Source organism: Anomaloglossus baeobatrachus, chromosome 1, assembly GCF_048569485.1.
Source record: "Anomaloglossus baeobatrachus isolate aAnoBae1 chromosome 1, aAnoBae1.hap1, whole genome shotgun sequence".
Classification (NCBI taxonomy): Eukaryota; Metazoa; Chordata; class Amphibia; order Anura; family Aromobatidae; genus Anomaloglossus; species Anomaloglossus baeobatrachus.
Genome location: NC_134353.1, coordinates 504,857,346 through 504,883,659, shown reverse-complemented (window position 1 = coordinate 504,883,659; position 26,314 = coordinate 504,857,346). Strand labels below are relative to the sequence as shown.

General features: G+C 44.1%; 1 protein-coding gene across 1 annotated transcript in view; it reads left to right on the top strand.

The window, feature by feature from the left end:
- The window catches only part of SNX30 (sorting nexin family member 30), an 88,135-nt gene extending 84,993 nt beyond the window's left edge, over positions 1-3,142 (top strand). Inside the window, exon 9 of the mRNA XM_075315948.1 lies at positions 2,124-3,142. Within this exon, the coding sequence (XP_075172063.1) occupies positions 2,124-2,183 (60 nt within the window). The 3' untranslated portion in view covers positions 2,184-3,142. The remainder of the gene's footprint in view (positions 1-2,123) is intronic.
- Positions 3,143-26,314: the final 23,172 nt, after the last annotated feature.

Genomic DNA, 26,314 nt, shown 5'->3' with positions numbered 1-26,314 from the left:
TGGCTAAAATCCTTCAGGTCATTCGACCCATCTCTGGGTTCCAAAGGTAGAAATGTTAAATTACTCATCTCTGGGACTTCTAGTGTTAAATGAATCCATGCGTTTTACCATATAGTGTACTGGAAAACGTCAAAACAATTTTTTGGGATCTATGGCTCAGTGACTGCTTATTTTTTGCGTCTCGAGCTATCGTTTTTAACTATACCATTTTTGCGCAGATGCTACGTTTTAATTGCCTGTTATCGCAGCGCGATCTAAGAGGTTAACAGGCACGAGTGGGTAGTGAATCCACTCGTGCTTGATAGCAGCATATGCCAGCTGTTCAAATCAGCTGACATGTGCAGCGATCGCTGCTGGCGGCAGCAGGCAGGGGTTAACCTGACACTATCCATGACGTATCCAGTACGTGTGTTGTGAAGAGGTTAACCTATTTCCAGCTTATTTTATGTTTGTACATCTGCATTTTAAATCGCACTTTTAGTCTACCAATTTTCTTTTGCTTATAATAATTGGTCAGACGTATTGCCACACAGCTAGGTCAATCAATGTATGGATGACTGACCACCACATCAAAACCCTGTCATGGCCAGCCCAATCTCCAGACCTGAACTCCGTTGAAAACCTCTGGAATGTAATCAAGAGGAAGATGGATGGTCACAAGCCATCAAACAAAGAGCTGCTTAAATTTTTGCACCAGGAGTGCCATAAGGTCACCCAAAAGCAGTGTGAAAGAATGGTGGAAAGCATGCCAAGATGCACGAAAGCTGTGATTTTAAAAATCATGGTTATGCCACAAAATATTGATTTCTGATTTTTCTTGTGGAGTTAAAACATTATTAGTATTGTTGTTTCTAAATGATTATGAACTTGTTTTCTTTGCATTATTTGAAGTCTGAAAGCAATGCATTGTTTTGTTATTTTGACCATTTCTCATTTTCAGAAAATAAATATAAAATGTATTGCTTGGAAATTCGGAGACATGTTGTCAGTAGTTTATAGAATACAAGAACAATTTACATTTTACTCAATATTCCTATAAAAAGGAAAAACTGACAATTTGGTCTCTTAACCCTGTTACAAGAGAGTCTTGCAGCCAGCACTTAGAATACTTTTTGTGCGATAATGACAGTCTGCTGTCCTCACTGCAGAGTGATGAATAAGTTTGATTACCAACTTTCAGCTTTAATCTTCAGCAGTTAGTGTGGGGGCAGGGGCAGTACAGTGGAGTTGGCAGCACTACACTTGTTTTGACAATGCTAATGTGTATTTGGTCCTGGCAGTAAAGTTAATTTGAATTTGAGAGGTGAGCTACTAGAAGTGTTTGCAATGAGACTCAAGTTTTTCCGTACTGGAAGTGCCAGGCATTCAGAAGTGCGAACACGGGTACGCGCGGCACCGCTGGTGACACTGCATTGAATTGCATGTAAGCACGCTCCTGTGGGTGTACGAACATGCTAAGAGGGTGGCTATTCGGGGGATATAACGCCCTTGAGACTAGTCCCCTCGCTCATTAGCATATGATAAAAGATTAGAAATACTTTTTTCTAAAGATCCCTTTATCTATGCTACTGTATACAGGGACGGTTAGGCAGGGATTAGTAATATGCACCCAGAACTGCTCGTGGTTCTGGATGTATATTGCACCTGACAGGTTCCCTTTAAGTTACATACTAGGATTCCTGAAGGTTTAAATATTCGTCAAGACCTACTTCTGCGATTCATTCTTAGGGGTATTTTGTGTTGCATCTTGAGTTTTGGTTTCCTGTTCTTACATTTTACACATGTTAATTATGGGTGCGGGTTTAAACACCTAAGGGTTAAATGGTAATGATTATTCAGTTTTTAGAAATGCTACTTATTTCCAGCATTGTTACATAGTTTGTCCATGAATAAGGAGCTTCTCACCAAAATGCGTAGGGTTATCTTAACTCATCTGTATTTGTCGGTGCAACTCGCTGCCATCTGTTTTTATACAATTTTGACATAAACAGAAGTTTTCTTACTTACCATAGCCCCTTTTTCGGACGCTGAATACATTCTGCTCTTCCGATCTAACCAGTTTAATTGTGAAATAACCTCTCCAATGCTGTTGATTTTAACACATTTTCATTCTCTCTCCTAAGTGCCTTACAGCATGGGAGTCCATTATACCACTGCTGCAAGACAAGCCAGAGCCCAAATGAAGAAGCTAATGGAAACCGAGGACCATCTTGCACTAAGCTTGAATCTACTAAATCTCACATTGGTCAAATTTTTGTCATGTGTGACTAACGAGCTAAAGACGTCGACTTAAACCTATGTTACAATGCAAAAACACCCACTTTTATTCTCCCTCATTTTCATGTCCTCCCCCTATTTCTACGACTACAGTGTATATAGAGATCTCTCGTGGAATATTTCAGTAACTGAACTGAGCCGAGAAGAGGCATGAAGCGGCTTCTGAAACTTGTTTCCACCACTCCTGAAGGAGCGTTCCATTTTCTAAACACTAAGTGAAAACTGCATCAACACTTGTGAACCTGCTGAGTGCAAGTGAATGTCACTATAAGGGGATATTCTCACATGGTAAATTTATTACCGAAATTTCTACGTTTGAAAATCTGTTCCATTAATTTGATTTAGGATTGTTTTGGGGCAGGCGCATGGATCTCTGTATAAGCCCTATTCAGGTGAATAGGACAGTGGTTACATCTGCCACTTGTGAGTTCACCCTAACACAGCTTCACACTTTTTTCCAGTGATTTTTCAAAATAATTTAATGGTTTCTATGGAGTTTTTTGGTTTTTTTTCGGGTTTTTTATTTTATTTTATATTCCTTGAACTGTTAGTACTAAAAATTTTGTGTACAGTCCAATTTTTCTTTTCTTCTTTGTCATAGGAGGATCCTAATGTTCGCATGAGCTATATTGGTGGCATGAAGTAGTTTCTCTTCAATGTTCTTTTCTATTTCCCCAGAGATCGAAGCTGTAAAAACTGCTATGTGTTATATCTCTGTACATGGAGCCAGGATAGGGAGGGAAAATTAAGTTTACACTGGGGCCTTAATTGAAGTACATCAAAGGGAACAACTAATTAGGACTTTTTGTTAATGTTTTTGAAGTCTGTGCAAAAAAAAATGAAATATGTTTGACTTTTTTAAATAATAATAAAATATATTTAAAAGCTTTTCTTGTATTTTTAGTGTTTTTTAGGATTTTGATATACAGATAAATAGAAGGAAGTATCCATTACAATAGTAATGTCACTGAGGAGGGATAAATGACCAGGATAAAAAAAAATAATTTATCAGTCTCTGTAGATCGAGAACTATTATAAAATTGCTACCGCAAATTTAGTCTGCGTCGCTACGCATTTTTTGTCCCTGATATTGGACGATTCATCAGGAGACTTTTAATGAATAAAAATGAAGATAAATGGTTCAAGTACTGAAACCAAGTGAAATCCTGTACGAAGTCTAACAGCCCCTAAATAAAAGCTCACTGATAAACACCACAGTTTTGGTAATGGAGATGGAGGATATTAAGACCATCCATTGACAATATTAACTGGTGGAGATTTTGAGATAGCGCAAGGTATCGGCAAGGACAATAGATTCATAGAGACAGAAACCTATGTTCTCCCCTATGCAATACATGAATATTCTTATATCAGTAGTGAAACCTCCTTATTCATACCCAATCTAATGTCTGCAGATATACCTCCTTATTCCTTACAAGTGACTTAATATCATTCCAATTATTGCATTATGCCCAGTTTGAATGCAGCATACAGTACTCAAAAACTTCTGTTGCATTACTAGATTCCTTTGCTAACCCATAACCATTCCTCCCATAAGCGAAAATAATCCCTACCCTGCCTGAATGTTCTTAGCAGGACACTGGTGCGTCCTGTGTGTACTGTTCTATCAACTGAGCGTCACCACTCTGAATGCTGTTTATTTATAATCTTTGTCCTGCCCAGCAGTTATGTCAGGGGAGGCAGTGCCCACTGCCAATCTGATCTAAGCCTTCGACACTCCCCTTGCTAAACTGTGTCCTCCCCTGTGACATCACTTCTGAATCCCATTGGAGAGATTACTATTAATAGGATCTCCAGAACCATATCAGTCCTCCAATAACGCTCAGGCGAATATAGCCAGGAGAAAACCCCATATAGAGAATGAATAATATAAGTCATGATGACAAAACTATGGTATCATGCAAATGCCAAACTACATGGCCTATAACATGTGGTCAAGGTGACCGTACAAAATTCATATGTCCATATACCGTAATTATGTTTTAAAGGGACCAAACACATTTAAGTATGCCAAATAGATGTCTCTTCTTAGAAGACTGTGGCTCCTCCTATGTTAGAGAGGCACAAGTGAGGCATGGGGTAATTGATGACCGCTCAGCCAGAAATTATGCAAGACAAAAGTTTCGCCGCCAATTGGAGACACTGAGTCGGTTTTACTCACTTGTAACTATTACGGCTGAAGAACATGGGGATTCAGTAACCTGTTTACGGTCTGACGTAAAACATACGTCATGGTTGGATAGGGTTCTTGGGCTATACGTCATGGCAATCGCACAGACACAGGAGCTGTGACTGCACGATCACCACTAGGACTCCGGCTTATGTGACAGCCGAGGCCCGGCTCTCACAGCTAAGAGTGGTCCCCGCATCGCCCCTGGCTGTTTTAACCACCTAAATGCGATCAATAGCGATCTCAGCCTTTTGGAGGCTGAGAGATGAGGGGACTCCTCTCCAAGCAATCAGGACATGATCACAGTCAGGGTGGATTTGATTTAAATCTAACTGATTTAAATCACGATTTAAATCACGATTTAAATCACTAGTCAGTAAGGCTTGATTTAAATCAGTGATTTAAAATCAAAGTTTCTACCTAAACTAGTTCTTGCTACTTTAACATGCAAGTAGATGAAGATTTTTAGAATCACTTTTTATATTACTTTTTTCTCCCCAGTTTAATGGGTTAATCATTCATATTTGGACACCACTGTTCTGTTGTACTTAGGAAGGAAAAAATAATCCTGACCTTAATAACAATTTAAATAGATTTATTCAACTGAAACAATAACAACATTACAGCATAAGTTATTTGCTTAAACAAACATTCATGTTTGTTAACTAATTTGGCTAAACAAAATATATATATATTTTAAGAAACTTAGGCGGGCTTTGCACGTTGCGACATTGGTAACAATGTGTTACCGATGCTGCAGCGATAGTCCCGCCCCCGTCGCACGTGCGATATCTAGTAAAAGCTGCCGTAGCGATTATTATCGCTACGGCAGCTTCACATGCACATACCTGCTGTGCGACGTCCCTCTGGCCGGCGACCTGCCTCCTTCCTTAGGGGGGCGGGTCGTGCGGCGTCACAGCGACGTCACACGGCAGGCGGCCAATTGAAGCGGAGGGGCGGAGATTAGCAGGATGTAAACATCCCGCCCACCTCCGTCCTTCTCATTGCAGCCGGGAGGCAGGTAAGGTGATGTTCCTCGCGCCTGCGGCTTCACACACAGCAATGTGTGCTGCCGCAGGAGCGAGGAACAACATCGTACCTGTCGCACCATCAGCATTATGGAAATGTCTGAGGCTGCAGCGATGATACGATAACGACGCTTTTGCTATCAAAAAGGTTTTACACGTTGCGATATCGACTGCGACGCCGGATGTGCATTACTTTCGATTTGACCCCATCGACATCGCACGTGCAATGTCGCAACGTGCAAAGCCGCCCTTAGACTGTCAGCCTAGCCGACACATGAAAAACTTAAATACTACTGTCCCTGCTGTCCTCTGTAGCTCACTTGTCGTCATCTTCATCATCATCATCTTCTTCTTTGTTCCTATTCATAATCTGGAAAAGAAAAACAAGCTTTCCTGCTTTATTGGGTCCCAACCGATTTCTCAATTTAGAATGAATGAGTCCAAAGGAAGACAATATTCTTTCAACGCCTGCAGAAGAAGCTACTGCTGTTAAAAGTGAAATCATTACTTGAACAGTCTCTAAATCCAAGCGCTTAAGTGACTTCCACCAGTTTACTGGTGTGACCTTCCTTAAAATATCTTCAGCAAACATATATTTCTTGAATGGTTCCCCCTTAGCTCTGAAGTTTATTATAGTTGGCATTAAAGATGGATGATTGCTGGATACCCATGTCATAGCTAACTCCTCTTCCTCAGCACTTAGGTTTTGACCCTGATATTGGATATTGACAATATTTGCCAAAAAATGAGCTGGAGTCAGTGCTTGTCCCATTCGTTTGTTTACTGCTTGTAATTTAATTCTGTCCATGTGTAGTTCTGTTTTTAAGTGTTCACTCAGTTCCTTCCAAATTTCAACATCATCCGCAATAAAACAGCTATTTTTCTGTATTTTGTTTAAAGCTTGAGAGATGGGTTTCAGGAAGCTCAGCATATGTTCAACATTTCTCTTAAGCCCAATGTTGAGGATTTTGGCCGTGACAGTGCCATCTATTTTATCTCGATTTTCTTCACAAAGTGTCATCAGAATAGGCCAGTTTTTGATATACTGCTCAAAACAGTCCACCACAGAGTTCCATATAACCTCTTGTGGGAGCGTTAGCTTGGTTCCACCCATCCTTTTCAGAGCTGCTGCAGCAAAATGATTATTACGGAAGTATTTAGCAATTTCAACAACATTAGCCTTTATTTCTGGAACACAAGTCTTTGGCTAAGAGGTGCAGCAAATGAGCACTGCAACCATATGTTATTAGCAGCTTTGTATTCCCTCCCTGCTCTTCTAAATCTCTTCTCATCTTGGATACATTTGCAGCATTGTCAGTGACCAAACTGCGTACTAGACATTTGAATTTTTGTTCACATGTCGTTATAGCTTTTACTGCCACTTCTTGTAAGTATTCTGCTGTGTGTGCATTTCCTGACGTATCAGTTGTTTGTGCAAGGAAGACTTTACCTTCTTCTGTTGTTATACAAGCACATACAATAGGATCATTGTGGACATTACTCCACCCATCAATACTTAGGTTAACAATTTTACCCTCCAGAGCTGTTGCACATTGCTCCATTTCTCTGTCATACACTTGATCCAGCAGTTTCCCTGCAACATCAGCTCTGCTGGGTGGACTGTATCCTGGTCTCAGTGACTGAACCATATTAATGAAATGTGGGTTCTCTGACGGAAAGAAGAGTTCGTTGCATAAATAAACTGGGCAATTTTTTCATCAATCAACTCTTTCTAATCTGCTAGTTCTTATCACAAACCTATCTATGGTGGTTCCAGGAGGTAAAGGTTTTTTCTTCCTTTTGGGTGATGGTGATATGTGGCTGTGGGTGTCTGATGATGCTGCTGCTGCTGCTAATGAAGCACTATCCTGGATGGATAACTCTGAAACTGTAGAACAGGATGATGGTGATCTTGGAGGTGGATAGTTTCCAGAATCCATGAATTCCCCTAAACAAAAAAGTCAATGCTGTTATTTTATTGTTTATTATACAATTTCTGCTTATTGTACACAACACATCACTGCCCCTGCCCCAAAAGGAATATTTGTTTTTCTTCATAACTGTACCAAATGACAGTAACATGCAGTAATAATAAGAAATATAATTTTTCTCACACATGACAGTTCAGCCTTTAGAAATAGGATTCAATAAAAATGTTTACCAACCTGAAGATCCTGCCTGTTCAGAAGTGTTTCTTTGGTCATCTTCATCACCGCACTTCTCATGATGTTGCCTCATTCGCGCCACCAGGCCTTGCATCTCTTTGTTGCAGCGTTTGCATTTTGCACGCATGCCTGCCTTACCGATAGGCGAAGGAGCTTCATTTAAAATATTCCCAAACTGCGTCTCTTTTACGGCCTGCTGCCATTATAAGGAAAGAATGTAATAAACCTCAGATCGTACACACAAACAGATCCAGACTTGTCTGTCTGTGGCTATGCTGTAGTATTGTGCTCAAAGTTTCACTTTCATTTTCTTGTCTGCTTGCCCTTCCTCCTCCTCACACTTAGATTCACATTCTTCTTGTGTTGTGCAGATCTATTCCACTCCAAACAATCAAACATATTGTCTAACTTCTTGGACTTGGCACTGAAGGGGTTGATTCTGTATTCATAGGTTTGTAGAACAATAGGATTAAGGTCTTTTTTTCAACTCTGTTTCATGTTGTAATATTTTTGCCGTGAAGAAGAGGCTGGGACCTCTGCGGAGTCAAATTCAGTTTTGAGAACTGCGTAAGTAAAGCGAGCGTCTGTGATAATATAGGAGAGAAACTGCCCACTAATCCTACAGAAACCTCTGGAAGAGCATGGCATTGTGAATGTTACACATATACAGACTTTATTCTACTGAGCTAAACAACTTAGCTTTATCTCATGATGGAAGAACCTTTGGATGGTAAAATATTTTCCTCAAAAAGCTGTTTATTGAAAAATATCCGATTTAAATCAAAAAATCCGTTTTTTTTTATTTTTTTTATTTTTTTAAAAAAAAAATTGATTTTTATCCACCCTGATCACAGTGGCCTGGTTGTTGCCATGGCAACCCGAGGTTGTCATGACTACCTCTGGGTCACCCAGCTACGGAAACCTCAGCTGACGCTACTGGTAAGATTTTGTGTAATTCTGGTGCATTGTAATGGATTATACCAGTGATCAGAGTAATAAGTTAATGTCCAATATAGGGACTAGGTAAAAAAAAGCTAAAATGTTTTTAGGAAAATTGTGTGTGTGTGTGTATATATATGTGTATGTATGTATGTATGTGTGTGTGTGTGTGTGTGTGTGTGTGTATATATATATATATATATATATATATATATATATATATATATATATATGTATATATATATATGTATATGTGTGTGTATATATTTAATAAGCCGAGGAAATGAAAAAAGTATACTAATAAATACGCATAGTTATGAAAAAAAAAGTACTTTTATCGCAGCGTCCAAAATGACCCAATCTGTAAACTGTCACTCTATTTACCTATTATTAAAGTTTTTTAAATTTGGATAATAAAATGGAGAGAAAAAAAACGCCATTAAAAGTATGGGTGTTTTTTTTTTTTTTTTCTATGAAATTATTTTTCTGGTGTAAAAGCAGCAAATAAATATAAAGGTGCTATACTATATTTGTACTGACCCGCAGAATAAAGCGGTCTTATCACTTTTACAACATTGGTGAATGACATTTAAAAAAAAAAAAAAACCACAATTTGAATTGCTGTTTTCTTGATTCTGCTTCACAATAAGTGGAAAAAAAAAGCAATCAAAATCATATGGCCCAAAATGGTACCAATAAAAACTCCTTCATCCCGCAAAAAAAAAAGCAGGTCCTCACATGACTGTCGGCGCAAAAATAAACACTAGCATTCAGTTTGGTGATTAACCCCTTCACCCCCGGCTACTAAAACACCCTAATGACCGGGCCATTTTTTGCAATTCTGACCAGTGTCACTTTGACAGGTTATAACTCTGGAACGCTTCAACGGATCCTGGCGATTCTGACATTGTTTTTTAATGACATACTGTACTTCATGTCAGTTGTAAATTTAGGCCGATATTTTTTGCGTTTATTTCTGAAAATGTAGGCAATTTTGCGAAAATTTTGAAAATTTCGCAATTTTCAAACTTTGAAAATTTATGCCCATAAATCTGAGAGATATGTCACACAAAATAGTTACGAAATAACATTTCCCACTTGTCTACTTTACATCAGCGCAATTTTTGAAACAAATTTTTTTTTCGTTCGGAAGTTAGAAGGTCAAAGTTCATCAGCAATTTCTAATTTTTCCAACAAAATTTACAAAATAATTTTTTTAGGGACCATATCACATTTGAAGTGACTTTGAGAGGCCGAGGTGACAGAAAATTCCCAAAAGTGACCCCATTCTAAAAACTGCACCCCTCACTGCTCAAAACCACATCCAAGAAATTTATTAACCCTTTAGGTGCTTCACAGGAACCAAAGCAATGTGGAAGGAAAAAATGAAAATTTTACTTTTTAACACAAAAATGTTACTTTAGCCATAACATTTTCATTTTCACAAGGGAGAAAAGAGAAAGTGCACCCTACAATTTATTGTGCATTTTCTCCTGAGTACGCTGATACCCCATATGGGGTAAAAAATCAATTGTTTGGGTGCACGGCAGAGGTCGAAAGGCAAGGAGGGCCATTTGAATTTTTGAACGCAAAATTAGCTGCACTCATTAGCGGACGCCATGTCGGGTTTGAAGACCCCCTGAGGTGCCTAAACAATGGAGCTCCCTAACAAGTGACCGCATTTTGGAAACTAGAGCCCTCAAATAATTTTTCTAGATGTTTGGTGAGCACTTTGAACACCTGGGGGCTTCACAGAAATTTATAACGTTGAGCCGTGAAAAGAAAAAAAAATGTTTTTACCACAAAACTGTTGCTTCAACTAGGTAGCTTTTTTTTTCCACAAGGGTATCGGGGAAAAAATGCAACACAAAATGTATTGTCCATTTTCTCCTGAGTACGCAGATACCTCATATGTGGTGGAAATCAAATGTTTGGGCACACGGCAGAGCTCGAAAGGGAAGGAGCGCCATTTGAATTTTTGAACGCAAAATTAGCTGCACTCATTAGCGGACGCCATGTCAGGTTTGAACACCGCCTGAGATGCCTAAACAATGGAGCTCCCCCACAAGTGACCCCATTTTGGAAACTAGAGCCCTCAAATAATTTTTCTAGATGTTTGGTGAGCACTTTGAACACCTGGGGGCTTCACAGAAGTTTATAAAGTTGAGCTGTGAAAATATTTTTTTTTTTTTTTTTACCACAAAACTGTTGCTTCAACTAAGTAGCTTTTTTTTCCACAAGGGTATCAGGAAAAAATACACCATGAAATTTATAGTGCATTTTTTCCTGAGTACGACGATACCTCATATGTGGTGGAAAGTAATTGTTTGGGCGCATGGCGGAGCTCAGAAGAGAAGGAGCACCATTTGACAGCAAAATTTGTTTGAATCATTAGCGGATACCATGTCACGTTTGGAGACCCCCTGAGGTGCCTAAACAGTGGAGCTCCCCCACAAGAGACCCCATTTTGGGAACTAGACTCCTCAAGAAGTTTATCTAGATGTTTAGTGAGCCCCAAGGGGCTCCACAGAAGTTGATAATGTTGAGCCGTGAATACAATTTTCTTTTGTTTTACCACAGAACTGTTACTTGAACCAGGTAGCTTTTTTTTTCACAAGGGTATCAGGAAAAAATGCACCCTAAAACGTATTGTGCAATTTCTCCTGAGTACGCAGATACCTCACATGTGGTGGAAAGTAATTGTTGGGCGCATGGCGTGGCTCAGAAGACAAGGAACGCCATTTGACTTATCAAATTCACAGACACAGTGCACTGATCGGCCGCTGCAGGAGGCACGGTCGGATGAGATACAAAAAGCGCTGGGGATACGGAAAAAAAAGAAAAGTCACGCCAAAAATTGAGCAGGGATGCTGATCCGCGCTCAGCGGGACGCACTGACAGATGCGATACTTTTTTTTCCGTATCCCCGACGCTTTTTGTATCGCATCAGTCCGTGCGTCCCGCCGAGCTTTGATCAGGGATGCACAAAATGGATTGGCATCCCTGCTCAATTTTTGGCGTGACGTTTTTTTCCGTACCCCCGATTTTCTTTTTGTCACGCCAAAAATTGAGCAGGGATGCTGATCCGTTATGTGCATCCCTGATCAGCGCTCGGCGGGATGCACGGACTGATACGATACAAAAAGCGTCGGGGATACGGGAAAAAAAAAGTCCTGCCGAAAACTGACCACGGATGCAGATCCGTTATCTGCATCCCTGAGCAGCGCTCGGTGGGACGCACGGACGCATGAGGTGTAAAAATGGACAGGGGATAGAGGAAAAAAAAGAAAAAAAAAAAGTTAGAGGATTAGCAGGAGGAACAGATTTACAGGAGCAGCAGGCAGGAAGTTGGACAGCTCGGCAGAAGACCCAGGAAGAAGGACCCAGCGATGGAGGCAGATGTGATCCGGCCAGTGAAGACCTCGGAGGACCCTGTGAAGACAGGCAAGGGGACGTCTGGGGGACAGCAGAGGGGGAGGGGGAGAGCAGAGGGGGAGAGCAGAGGAGGAGGGAGATACCGGAGGAGCTGCAGAATAGAGATCACGGGGGAGGCCGGCAGATTGGGATGTTGGGGGGGGCAGATTGGGATGTTGGGGGGGGGGGGCAGATTGGGATGTCGGGGGGGGCAGATTGGGATGTCGAGGGGGGGGAAGATTGGGATGTCTGGGGGGGAAGATTGGGACGTCGGGGGAGGCAGATTGGGACGTCAGGGGGCAGATCGCAGGGGGGCACGGGCAGGGGCCATTATGGGAGCGCGCAGGAGCAATCACAGGAGCGTGCAGGGGTTGCAAGGTGAGCACAATACTCACCGCTCCTGCTCCGTGACAGCAGCAGCGGTGGCGTGGTACCACTAGTACCAGCCAGTGCTGCACGCTGCAGACATGTTGGGGGAGGGTCCCCAGACCAGCACAGACCTGGGGAGGGCGGCCACCAGCAAATCAAACCGCCCCACTGCACACTGATTGGAGCGATTGCGCGTCATAGCACGATCGCTCCAATCAGTGCTGCAGGGGCTGGGGGCGGCATGTTTGAGATCCACCTATGATCTGCTGTACCTGCTACGGCATCTCATAGCCGGATCTCACAGTATCGCACTATTTCCGGCATTATTTTTACCGAAATCAGTGCGAAAGATGTGGTTGGCGGTTCAGATTTAAACAGCCAATCACATCGATCGTCGATGGGGGGTGGCGATGCCACCCCCCTGGGGTGAAGCAAAGGTCCCCTGCTGTAAGAAACGGCAGGGGACATCATTTGAAAGCCGTTGCTATGGCAAATGAACTTTAGGCCGTAAAATTACGTCCCTGGTCGTTAAGTCACGTTAAAATAGGACGTAATTTTACTGCCCGCGGTCGTGAAAGGGTTAAAAACAAACCATTATTTTGTAAAGTATTTTTTTTCTTCCATCTTTCTACGGTCTCCTCCCTAGTGTCCCTAGTAGGAGTCCCATGAGCAGCCATGCCTAACTCTAAGTCGTCCCGATCCAAACAGGCCCCCTTTATAATGCATTTTGTGTGCTCGTCCTGCAACGAAAAATTCTCCCAAGGCCAGGCTACCTCCCTCTGCGCAGCTTGCGCTCCGGATCCGTAGCCCACGCAGATTGCCCCAGACGCCGCCAGCTCCCCCGTCCACGCCGCTACTACAGCAGTACAGGACGCCCCGGGCCCCAATGCGCTCCCTCCCCCGGAGTGGCTGACTTCTCTCTCCCAGTCGGTGGATTCTCTGTCAAGAGCGTCCCTGACCATCGCGCAAGCTTTGCAGTCGCTCCCTACGCTCAGCCATGCCACACAGGTCCAGCCGCCACAGGACGACAGTCGTGCTGACCCCGACCTGGCTACTGGAGCGCGGAAGCGAACCCGCACGGTCTCGTCTTCCAATTCCTCCCAGAGGTCCCTCTCCCCTCCAAGGCCAGAGTGCCACTCGTCTCAGAGACCGTCTGATGATTCAGGGGAAGAGTCGGATGCAGCCTCCCTGCTGGACTCGGATCAGGCAGCCGATGTCAGGCGTATGGTGGACAGCCTGGTCGATGCGGTGAATACGACGCTGAAGCTTCAGCCGGACTCTGCAACCGCCCAGAGCTCACAGGTATCTTACAAACGTCTTAAACGTGTTCACAGGTATTTCTGCGATCATCCGGAGTTCGCTGAGATCTTGCGCAAGCACAGACAGCAACCGGACAGGACGCTCAACAACGGTAAAGTCGATTGATTTACACTATCCCTTCCCCGAGGATCTCAGGAAGGAATGGGCGGGCTCACCGGTGGTCGACCCTCCGGTCTCCCGTCTGGCCTCGCATACGGTTCTATCTCTGCCGCAGAGAACATCGCTCCGTGATGCCACGGACCGTAACATCGAGAGATTCGCCCATTCGGCTTTTGAGGCGGCAGGCGCGGCCCGGTCTCCGGCCTTCGCCGCCGTCTGGGTAGCTAAGGCCATGGTGACCTGGGCCGACACCCTCCGTAAAGGGCTTCGCTCGCAGTCGGGCGATCCCGAGCTTGCCAACATGGCTGCACATATTGCCCTGGCGGGTGAGTACATCATTAACACATCTCTGTCTACAGCCAATTGCGCAGCACAAGTGGCCAGCAACACGGTGGCAATCCGCCGGGCAGTCTGGCTCAGAGCCTGGAATGCAGACGCGGCTTCAAAGAAATCACTTACCGCCCTCCCGTTTGCAGGAAGCCGACTGTTTGGGGACAGGCTCGATCAGATTATGGCCGAGACTACGGGAGGAAAGAGCACTTCCCTTCCACAGCTGAGACCAAGGCGTTTCCCACACCGCCAGCCGAACTCAGGTTTTCGCCCCTTTCGCAGCTTCAGTTCCCCGGCACAGCCTAGGGGGAACAGATCCCCGCAGAGAAGCAGGAAGATCCCGTCTTTCAAAACAAATCCCTCCTGGCGTTCCAGACCACGCCAGCCTGCCAAACCAGCATCTAGATCTCAGCGATACTCCTCCAAATGACTCCTGGTCTTCGCGCGTCAGCGCAGACCAGGTGGGGGGGCGCCTTTCTCTGTTCCAACACGTCTGGCTCCCTTTGATCACAGACGCTTGGGTCAGAGAAATCCTAGTCTCGGGTTACAAGATAGAATTTACGTCAATTCCTCCAAGCCCCTTCTTCCTTTCCCATCCTCCCGAGTCGGACGCGCGAGCTCGCCCCTTTTTTTGCGCCATCGAATCTCTGCACCGCTCAGGGGTCATGATTCCGGTTCCAGATTCGGAGCGGTTCAGAGGAGTTTACTCCAACCTCTTCGTTGTCCCCAAGAAGGATGGCACTGTGCGCCCTGTTCTCGACCTCAAGATCCTCAACAGGTACGTCAGAACCCAAAGATTTCGCATGGAGTCCCTCCGATCGGTGATTGCCTCCATGGAGGTCGGCGAATTCCTTGCCTCTCTGGACATACAGGACGCGTATCTGCATATCCCGATTGCACACCAGCACCAAAGATTCCTACGCTTTGCCGTAGCGCACGATCATTATCAGTTCACTGCCCTACCGTTTGGTCTTGCTTCCGCGCCTCGAGTGTTCACGAAGGTCATGGCTGCTGCCATGTTGATCCTGCACTCCAGAGGTGTTTTGGTAATTCCATACCTGGACGACTTACTGATCAAAGGGTCCTCTTTCAACAACTGTCGTCTAAGTGTCCAGGTCACCATCGACACTCTATCCCGTCTCGGTTGGCTCATCAATCGGAAGAAGTCCTCGTTGACCCCGGCTCGCCGGATTACCTTCCTAGGCATGGCGTTCAATACCATCCAAGGTCGCGTGTTCCTTCCACAGGAAAAGATTGTCTCCCTCCCGAAAGACGTCCAGACCCTCCACCACTCCAGGGCGGTGTCCATACGATTTGGTATGAGGGCCCTAGGTCGGATGGTGGCGGCAATAGAGGCGGTTCCGTTTGCCCGCTTCCACCTTCGCCCTCTGCAGCTATTCCTGCTGCACAATTTGGACAAGTCTCTATTCACCTTGGATCGCAAGATACGTTTGTCCCCGAAAGTCCGCCACTCGCTGCGCCGGTGGACCAACAGCCAGAATCTCGTCAAAGGAATGTCGTTCTTACCGGTACACTGGAAGACGGTCACCACCGATGCCAGCCTTCTGGGCTGGGGAGCGGTCTTCCAGCAACACACGGCTCACGGTCAGTGATCCTACCAGGAAAGCTGGCTCCCGATCAATGTTTTGGAGATCAGAGCAGTCCTACGAGCCCTGCAAGGGTCTCCAATCAGGATACAATCGGACAACGCCACGGCGGTGGCATACGTCAATCATCACGGCGGCACGAGGAGCGTCATGGCGATGAGAGAGGTGAAGAGGATCATACAGTAGACAGAGTCTCGCAACGCCAGGATCTCCGCGGTACATATCCCCGGCACGGAAAACTGGGCGGCCGACTACCTCAGCAGACAGGGTCTGGCGTCGGGCGAATGGTCTCTAAACAGAGAGGTTTTCGACCAGATTTGTCACAGGTGGGGGACTCCGGATGTGGACCTGATGGCCTCGCGGTTCAACAATCAAGTTCCACAGTTCATATCCCGCTACCGCGACCAGCAGGCGCTAGGAGTCGACGCCCTCATTCTTCCGTGGAATCAGTTCAGACTACCGTTCATCTTTCCGCCGCTGCCACTGATCCTAAGAGTCCTCAAGAAAATCAAGGCAGAGGGCATTCCGGTGATTCTCATCGCTCCAGAATTGCGCCAGGCGAGCATGGTTCGCAGAACTCGCACAGCTCGTCGCAGACACCCCATGGCGGCTTCCAGATCGGCTGGTCCTGCTGTCTCAGGGTCCGCTCTTCCATCAAAATTCAGGGGTTCTCAATTTGACGGCATGGCTCTTGAATCCTGGCTGTTAGCCCAGTCAGGATTTGCTCCAGAAGTGATTCAGACTATGATTAGGGCTCGAAAGCCCTCATCATCAAAGATCTACTACCGCACCTGGAAGGCATTTTTTCATTGGTGCGAGGTCAACGGCAATCTCTCCCCGCTAGTTCTGTCACTACCGACGCTTCTAGCGTTCCTTCAGACAGGGTTGCAAGCGGGTCTCTCGCTAGCAACCATCAAGGGGCAGGTTTCGGCTTTGTCTGTTCTTTTCCAAAGAAACCTAGCATCACGTCCGCAGCTCAAGACGTTCATCCAAGGAGTCACTCATCTGAATTCACCCTATCTGGCTCCGCTAGAACCATGGGATCTTAATCTGGTTTTAGGATCCCTCCAACTGGCTCCATTTGAACCACTCAGAGAATCTTCATTCTCACACTTATCCTGGAAAGTGGTCTTTTTGGTGGCGGTCACTTCAATCAGGAGAACGTCCGAACTGGCAGCTCTTTCATGCCGCTCACCTTTTATTGTTTTTCACCAGGACAAGGTTGTCCTGTGCCCGTCTCCGGAGTTCCTGCCGAAGGTGGTGTCTCCTTTTCACCTGAATGAGGAGATCGTGCTTCCATCTTTTTGTCCGGCACCCACTCGCTCTTTGGAAAGGTCACTACACACTCTGGACTTAGTACGAGCGCTCAGGACTTACGTCTCGAGAACTGCGCCTTTCCGCAAATCAGACAACCTGTTCATCCTGCCTGCTGGTTCCAAGAAGGGCATGCCGGCGTCCAAGGCTACCATTGCCAGATAGATCAGATCAGCCATTGCGGAGTCTTACCGAATCAGGGACAAGTCCCCTCCGAGGGGAGTAAGAGCCCATTCCACCCGTGCAGTTGGGGCGTCTTGGGCAATCAGACACCAGGCTTCAGCCGAGCAAGTCTGCAAAGCCGCAACGTGGTCCAGTCTTCATACCTTCACCAGGTTTTACAAGGTCCACACCCAGGCATCAGCAGATGCCTGCCTTGGGAGAAAGGGGTTGCAGACGGCTGTCGCACACCTCTAAAAAGGTAGTAATCATTTGTACAGAGCTTTCCCACAGAATATTTTGTTTGTTTTGGTTCTGTGGGACGGCTTACGTACCCACCCAGGGACTGCTTTTGGACGTCCCATGGTCCTGTGTCCCCCAATGAAAGCGATAAAGAAAGAAGGATTTTTGTGTACTCATCGTAAAATCTCTTTCTCTGAGTCTTCATTGGGAGACACAGCACCCACCCTGTTTGGATTGTGAGGTCTTCATTTACCGGATGTTTCCCGATGTTGTTTGCGGGTCACCTTTGTTTCCATCCGGCTACTATATATTTACGTGCCCATAAGGCACTGTGTTGTTTTCACCACACATTTTTCTCTTGTATTACATTGTTTAGTCATGTTTGTTCAAGGCTCTCCTACTACTGCTTTTACACAAAACTGGCATAGTCCCGCCTCCGGCTCGGGGTGTACACTGCCAGGGAGGAGCTAACTCTTTTTATGTTCACTTAGTGTCAGCCTCCTAGTCACAGCAGCATACACCCATGGTCCTGTGTCCCCCAATGAAGACTCAGAGAAAGAGATTTTACGGTGAGTACACAAAAATCCTGCTTTTTTTTTTACTGTGATAGTAGTCAATCCTAAAAAAAACCCAATATAAAGCTGGTGTCTCTGCAATCGTACTGACCTAAAGAATAAAGCCACCCTATCACTTATACTGGAAGTCGAACTGTGGGGGGGAGGGGAATTCTTCAACTGCTGTTGATTTGTTTATTCTGCCTCGCAAAGATTGTAGTAAGGTTTGGCTCATATATATCCTGTGCTCTATGCTGAGCGCTTAACTAGAGATAACGTGCAAGTCTCTGAAAAACGTGATTCATACAAAATTCTCAATGGAAGTTTCACTGTAATGAGGCAGAGGAGTCATTTTAACCTCCCGTGTGGTCTGACTGTATTCATCTTTTTACGTGTCTTTTTCAGCATGCACTAAAGTGCAGTCAACAACAGTTTTGTGCACCTTTTTGAAAATTACAACCATGAATAGAATCCAAACTTAGTCCGGAGTAACTCTGCTGCCTCATTAGTGAATGGATCAATCAGGATTTCACCTGAATCACATATTTTAGAGATATCGATGGAAACCCCAATGTAAGTGCACAGCTTGTTCTTTACCCCAAAATGCCACCAATAGTATTCAACCCAACCTTTTAAACACAAGTCCCCACTCATGTCCGTCATTTGTTAACAAAAAAGCAATATGCCCCTGCCCCCCAAAAAAAAAGAAATCCAGCAAAATCTGTACAAATTCAATCCAAATTCAGATGCCCCCTCCCTTCTGCGCACCACAATCTGTCTGAACCACAGTTAACGTCCACATTATTGTAGTGAGGAGAGCCCACTTAGTTTGAGGGGTGTGTGTCTCCAGAATCATGAGCTGGGCACAATATACTGGCCACTACAAGGGCTTATTTGCAATTAATTCTGAAACATTCACTGTTTTACTTCATGGATGTTTTCCAGAGACAATATCATCGTAACACCCATAAATGAATTCCGTGAGAGGTGTAATTTCCAATATGTTTTAACTTGAGAAGGTTTTTGCTGTTCTGGCACTTAGGAGCTCTGCAAATGGAGTCTTCAAACTATTCTAGGAAAATCTGTGCTCCAAAAATCAAATGGCACTCCTTCCCTCCCGAGGCCCGCCAAACAGTGCTTTACAGTCACATGTGGAGTATTGCCATGTTCTGGAGAAATTTTTTACCTATTCCCTTGTGACAATTGGAAATCTGAGCTTAAAACAACATCTTAGTAGTAAATTTAATTATATTTTGAAAAGTGCGACATTTTCGCCAAATTTCTGATTTAATTTAAAAAATTATCATCCTAAATTTACCGCTAACACGAAATACAATGTGTCACTCTCAGAATCTCTGTGATCTGGTGAAGCGTTCAGAGTTATTATATCATAAAGTGACATTGGTCAGAATTAAAAAAAAAAAAAAAAAAATTGGCATGGTCCGGAAGGGTAAAGCCAGGCTCAGAGGTGAAGGGGTTAAAAAAAAATACACAATTGGCTAGCGATTTAATAAATTTGCTAAATAAAAGGAATAAAAAAGATTGCATCGTTAAGTCCAGCCACTATGCGTTCTTTCGTAACACTTTGGAGTTAAAGTCCCCTTTTCTTACTGACGGTTGTATTTGTTTAATTCCTTATCCAGGGATGGGGGGGTGAATTACATATTGCACTTTTTGTAGGTTTTGGTTTTATTCAAATAAATGAAAATTAAGTTTTATATATCCCTCCTCACTGAATTTGATATACAATATAAAACCAAATGCTTATCGATGAGAAGAAAAAAATCTATTTGACACCTTTTTAAAAGTTAATTTCCTGGTTCCTCTATTGCAAAGGATTGTTAAAAATCCACTTGTGATTTTTAGGATCGCTACTTCCAATAGGTGGCGCTGTGCTAGAGTTTGTCTCCTTTACTGGAGAGACAATTTGACTGGTTCCTCTAATAATTAATACACTTGTGTGTAGTTTGCTAACGTCTGAACAAGAACATGTATCTGTCTGACATATAAATAGGGTGTCCCGTCTGACATTGAGTTTCACTTTATCAGTTTTACATTGACCAAATGAGGAATAATATTTTTGCAGGGAGATAAAAAGATCAGATCCACAAATTAATCTTTACTTTTCATATCCCATAAAGCATGTAATTGATTTTTTTTTTTTTTTTTCTTTTCAAGGCACTGTTAACACTATTTTAATGGCACACACTAGTTAAATATTTCTGGTTTCTACTTTTTTTTTTTTTTAAGCACAATCAAATTTGAATTTTATAAATTTAGAGAGCGAAAAGTGTTTGAACACCTTTGTTTGTACAAGGGGGTAAAGGTGTCATTAAAATGCATGTTCCTATTAGTGATGAGTGAGCATGCTCGGTACTCTGTCAAGCATCAGGATGCTCAAGACTTTTGGTACTCTGTCGAGCATCAGGGTGCTTGAGTCTCTGTACTCGATCGGGCATCAGATTGCTCAAGACTCTCGGTACTCGATCAGGCATCAGAATGCTTGAGACTCTCGGTACTCAGTCTAGCATCCGGGTGCTTGAGACTTTCAGTACTCCAAGCATCTGGATGGTCAAGACTCTCAGCACTCAATCAAGCATCAGGGTGCTCGAGGCTCTTGGTACTCTGAGCATTAGGGCGCTCAAGACTCTCGGTACTCAATCGAGCGTCAGGATGTTTGAAACTCTTAGTACTCGATCGAGCATAAGGGTGCTCGAGACTCTGTACTGGGTCAAGATTCGCTACTCGATCGAGCAAGGATGTTTGAGACTTAGTGCTCGATAAAGCATCAGGGTGCTTGAGACTCTGAATTCCATCGAGGGTCAGGGTACTCTACTCTCAGTACTCAATCGAGCATCAGGGTACTCGAGACTCTTGGTACTCGATCGAGCCTCATGGTGCTCGAGACTCTGTACTCTATCGAGAATCGTGGGTGCTCGACATGCTCAACTTCCTGCCCAGAGAGAGTGTGTATAGCTCATCCCTAGTCTTCTTGTTAGCGCCTTCCGGAAAACAGCTTGCGTTTCCCATTGACTTCTATTATACTCGTTAGTTGAGTTGAGCCCATCTGCGTATCCGACCTGGTCAATTCGAGTACCAAGCAATCAAGCATTTTAATGCTTGCTCTTCACTAGTTGGTTTTTCTGATTGTTAAAAATATAGCAAAGTGCATTAGTTGCTCTCACATTTAGGCTCGGGCTACATGGTGATTTTGGCCACAACACTTGCGACACGACCAAAGGCATTGTGACCATGATGTTAGTGATCAGCAAGCTGCAAAAGCTCTGACGAGATTTGACGACTTGCAACTTGTTTATCACAGACCCTCATTCACTTATATTGTAGCTGCGACATCTAGAAAACCTTGCAGATAATGTCTGCTTTTTAGTCTCTACTTTTTTTTTTTTTTATCCTATGTATATGTTAAACCAGTTCAGCTATACATGTCCTAAATCATAAAGAAGGTTAGAAGCATAGGAGGATAACTGAACTCAACAAATCATGAAGAAAAAGCATCTTTAACGTCCTGGTATATTAACAAAAAAGGGACACATCCCATTCATCATTTACAGGTACAGCAACTTTCATGCAGGTTATTGCTGTAGTCTCAGGCACAGTCGTTACAATTTAGTCCGTCTGTCCCCTTCACAATGCATATTAAAGTAGCTATATGGCAATAATAGGAGGTTTAACCCCTATAAAATCAACCAGCACTGCATATTTTTTGCATGTTTTAGAAGTACAGCCCTTGAGAAAATTAGTTTTAATTCAAACGCAAATGCTGGAGCTTCAGTGCACTCTTGGCATGGTCTTTAGCTCAGTGTCCTTATCTTCCCTCTATTTGGATTTTAGCGAGCTCTGCCTGAAATCTTACTCCAATCACTGATTGAAGTAAAGCTAGGGTCACACGTAGCGACGCAGCAGCGATCACGACAATGACCTGACCTTATCAGGATCGCTGCTGTGTCGTTACCTGGTCACTGGTGAGCTGTTGTTGTAGCTGTTCTGTTTTGTCACAAGTCAGCTTATGGGATCACCAGTGCGGTCCTCTGAATTAGGCCTCTTCAGACCTAATCAAGATCGAGCGCTCGGAGAAAAAGACCTGCATCCATGTGGGCATGATCAATTTTTCTGTTTATTTAACCAAAGTACAGTTTATTTATACCATTTACAGATCAATGTGATATTGCAAAAAAAAGCTTCTAGCTGGACTTCACAAGTTGCTCATATGACCTTTAAGTTTTAGCAAAACAAAAATGTAGAGTCATGCATATGAGATAAGAAGAAGATAAGAAGAACATTTTGAGACAATAATAATCCTTGAGCCTGTCTCTTATTCCGTAGGCTCCATGACTATGAACTACCATCAGATATACTTACTAATAACAATAAAATATCTTTTATGAAGAAATAGAGAAACTATTAACCCTTCTATATCAATTTCCCCCTTTTGTAAATGGTATAACCTTCACTACAGGGTCAGTAGGCATCCAAACAGGAGCTGCTGGCTCATGGGCCTAGTACCCATGAGGGGTCTTCCTACCACTTCACCCATCCACCCTCAGTGTGGACACCTACTCCCCGTCAGCAGAGGCCATTTGGGGTCCGTAGTAAACTACAGAGGGTTCAATGCTGGGACTCTTGGAACATACAATATTCATTAGTTTAGGTAATGCATATATCAATGTTTTTACAGCTATATAAAGCAGTAGACAGAATAACAATATTTGCATACAGGTTTGTATAATGCCAGAAACCCAACCTGCTATGCCCTTAAACCAATTGGCTGGATTCATAAAAGAAAATGTATTTCCCCACCAGGAGTCCTTGTTGGCATCGTGCTCTTTTAACCATTTATCCCTAAGTTCACTTGTTTTCTTGTATATCTGCTCTAACCTGGAGGTTGCCTGCAGGGTCAATGTAATGGCAACAGGCAGGACCAATTATTTGACACATTCCGCCGTCTTTTGATGTCACAAAGTCTAGCACTATAGCATGCTGGTTAGTGACTACAATTAATTGTTTTTGTATAGCATTGGTAGCATTTAGAATCTCAAGAACCCGAAAAATTTGATCATCCAGGTAGTCAATGGACTCTACTAGCTTGTCCCACATTTGCATTAAGAAAGGGTATATGAAAATAGCACTAAATACCTTATTTGCTTTTCCCATTTCTACTACATGAGGCCTACCATTTGGCCGGGGTTTATTATCTGCTGCTCGTTTATACAAGGTATGAATTGGGACAGCTGCTACATCTACTTTACTATGAGGGACTATGAAAGTGGCTGGTGTAAGTCTGGCAAGTGTGCAAACCCCTCTCATGTCAGGGCTCACCCACTTGTGAGCACGATTCCCACAAACCAAAAACACTCCCTCTGGGAAAATACAAAAGTGAGTTTGACTTTGTACACAATAAAGCAGATTCAGAAGCCCCTTCATGACTTTATGAGCACACCACGTATTGTTCATTTGTTTTCCCGTCATACCCGAGATACAGCTACCCCGCTCCCTCCTAAAAGTCCGTCTAATAAATGATGATGTACAGCCCTCAATACCCTTCTGATATACTGTCTCATTGTCCTTGGTTGAGTCATGTGTATGTATATAGAAACAGTTATTGTCTTTTCCACAATTTCCAACACCATTGTATTGAAGACTGAACCATAATCCATCATGGGGAATGGGGCCCAAATGAGGAATCTTAGTCTTTATTTTGGCAATTAAGCCCTTGTCTGAATCGTATTCCATCCACCACGAGTATCCATTGGGCCGTGTGATATTTAGCTGGAACCAGGGTTTAGTGACCCATCCAACTATAGTCAATGTAGCAGATACATCACGAGGTACATCTTCTCCCAAAAATCTAGATTGAGTCCAGGTTTCATTGTGTATACAGTCTGGTACCAATACCTCCTGTGGTTCCAGAGGTAAGGCTAAATAAGGCATAGTCTTTGAAGAAATAGGACTGTGTGTGCAGATCCAACAGTCTTTTGGCTTTTCTCCTTCCATGTCCTCAGTAAGAGAAATATGGTGGCGAATGAGTTTATTATCCCAGTCCGTATTTAAAAGTTCGCTCAGTGTCTTTGTTTGGTGCAGCAACCCTGCTACACCTAGCAGGATAATTAGCAAAACTGTCATTCTGCCGGTGGAGTGACCTTTTTACAGTGACTGGCGTGGATCCAGGTGGGTTTTCCCTCAAGTTTCACTGAGGTGGATGTGGTCAGCTGGACTTGGAATGGGCCATCAAAGCGTGGATCTAGGCTCCTTCTCACGTGTCTGCGCACGACCACCCAATCACCTGGATTCAGCTGATGCACATCTGCACTTGCATTGGGATCTGGAATGGATGAAAAGACATGTTTATGCACCACATTAAGTCTTTCCTGTAAGGCCTGGACGTAGGCTGTCATAGTGCCGTGTTGCATCTGTAACACTTGTGGAAAGTAGAGACCTGTTTTTGGGGCACTACCAAAAAGGACTTCAAAAGGAGACAAGCCTGTCTTTCTATTTGGAGTGTGTCTGACTGAAAAGAGTGCCAGGGATAAGCACTCTACCCAATTCTTTCTTGTCTCTGCCATGGCCTTTTGAATTTTTAGTTTAAGTGTCCCGTTTAATCTCTCTACTTTTCCACTGCTCTGTGGATGATAAGGGGTATGGAATGCCTGCTCTATTCCCAGGGCCTGCATAATGTCCCTCATTATTTCTCCAGTGAAGTGTGTACCCCTGTCACTTTCTATGGCTTCTGGGATGCCATACCGACAGACTAGTTCCTTCATCAGTTTTTCTGCAGTTGTTTTAGCATTTGCACATTTTACTGGATAGGCCTCAACCCATCCTGAGAAGAGATCTACACATACCAGGACGTATTCATACACTCCTACCTTGGGTAGTTGTATGTAGTCTATTTGCAGTCGTTGAAACGGGTAGAGCGGTCTGGGTGTTGCTTTCTTAGGAACTTTTACTGTTTTACCTGGGTTGTGTTGTGCGCAGATAATGCAGGATTGTACGTGTTTGGAGGCTACGTAACTGAAGCCAGGAGCGATCCAGAAGGCATTCACCTGGTTACACATGTGACTTTTTGAGGCGTGAGTGGGGCCATGTGTTGCTTGTGCCATCATAGGGAACAGGGACCTTGGTAAACACAACCTATCCTTACTTTCCCATACTCCATTCGAGTTCAGCCCAGCTCCCATTTTCTCCCAGTGTTCCTTCTCTGTTTGGGCAGCCTGATGCTGGAGGGATTTCAGGACATCCAGACTCACTGTGGCTGGGACTTGCTGGCTCCCTGCCACTATCCTCTGATCCCTAGGCTTCTTTGCCGCTGCTTTCGCAGCTGCATCCGCCCTTCTATTGCCCGCTACCTCCAGTGAGTCACCTTTTGTGTGTGTGCTTTCACCTTAATGATGCCAACCTGGACTGGTAACATTAGTGCCTCCATTAACCGTTTTACCAATTCTGCATTTTTAATAGGCTTACCAGCTGACATAAGAAAAGCTCTACTTCTCCAGATAGGGCCAAAATCATGACAGATCCCAAATCCATACTTTGAGTCTGAATAAACATTAATTTTCCTACCTGATCCCGCTCTACATGCCTCAATGAGCGCTGTTAGCTCCGCCTCCTGCCCGGACATGTGCGGCGGGAGTGGTTCAGCTCGGATTACCTCATGTGAGGATACTACTGCATATCCAGTGTAGAATCTCCCATCCAGGTGGTATCTGGAGCCATCTACCAAAAACTCAAAATCTGCATTAGTAATAGGTGTATCATAGACATGTGGAAAACCTGCTGTCTCCTGACTCATCAGCTCTATGCAGTCATGCTCGTGCGTCATGTCAAAGTATTCATCCTCACTTGCTACCATTGTCACCAATTCCCCCTTTTCTGAATCTACTGGCAAAAGGGTGGCTGGATTCAGAACATTACACCTCTTGAGGGTGACATACTCAGGAATCAGAAGGGCACATTCAAGTCTGAGCTGTCTGGCCATAGACAGGTGTTTTGGTTGGACTTGCACAAGTATAGCATGAATGTCATGCGGGGAGTAAATTGTTAAGGGAAATGTCAATGTGATCTCGCAAGCTTTCCCTAGCAGTACTGCAGCAGCCGCTACAGCACGGACACACGTGGGTGACCCTCTGACAACTGGGTCCAATCGCGCTGAGTAGTAAGCTATTGGTCTTTGTTTGTCACCATGTTGCTGTGTGAGGACGGCTGTCGCATGCCCTCCCTGTTCTGTGCAAAACAAGAAAAATGGTTGATCGTAATTTGGAATACCCAGGGCCGGGGCAGATACAATGAG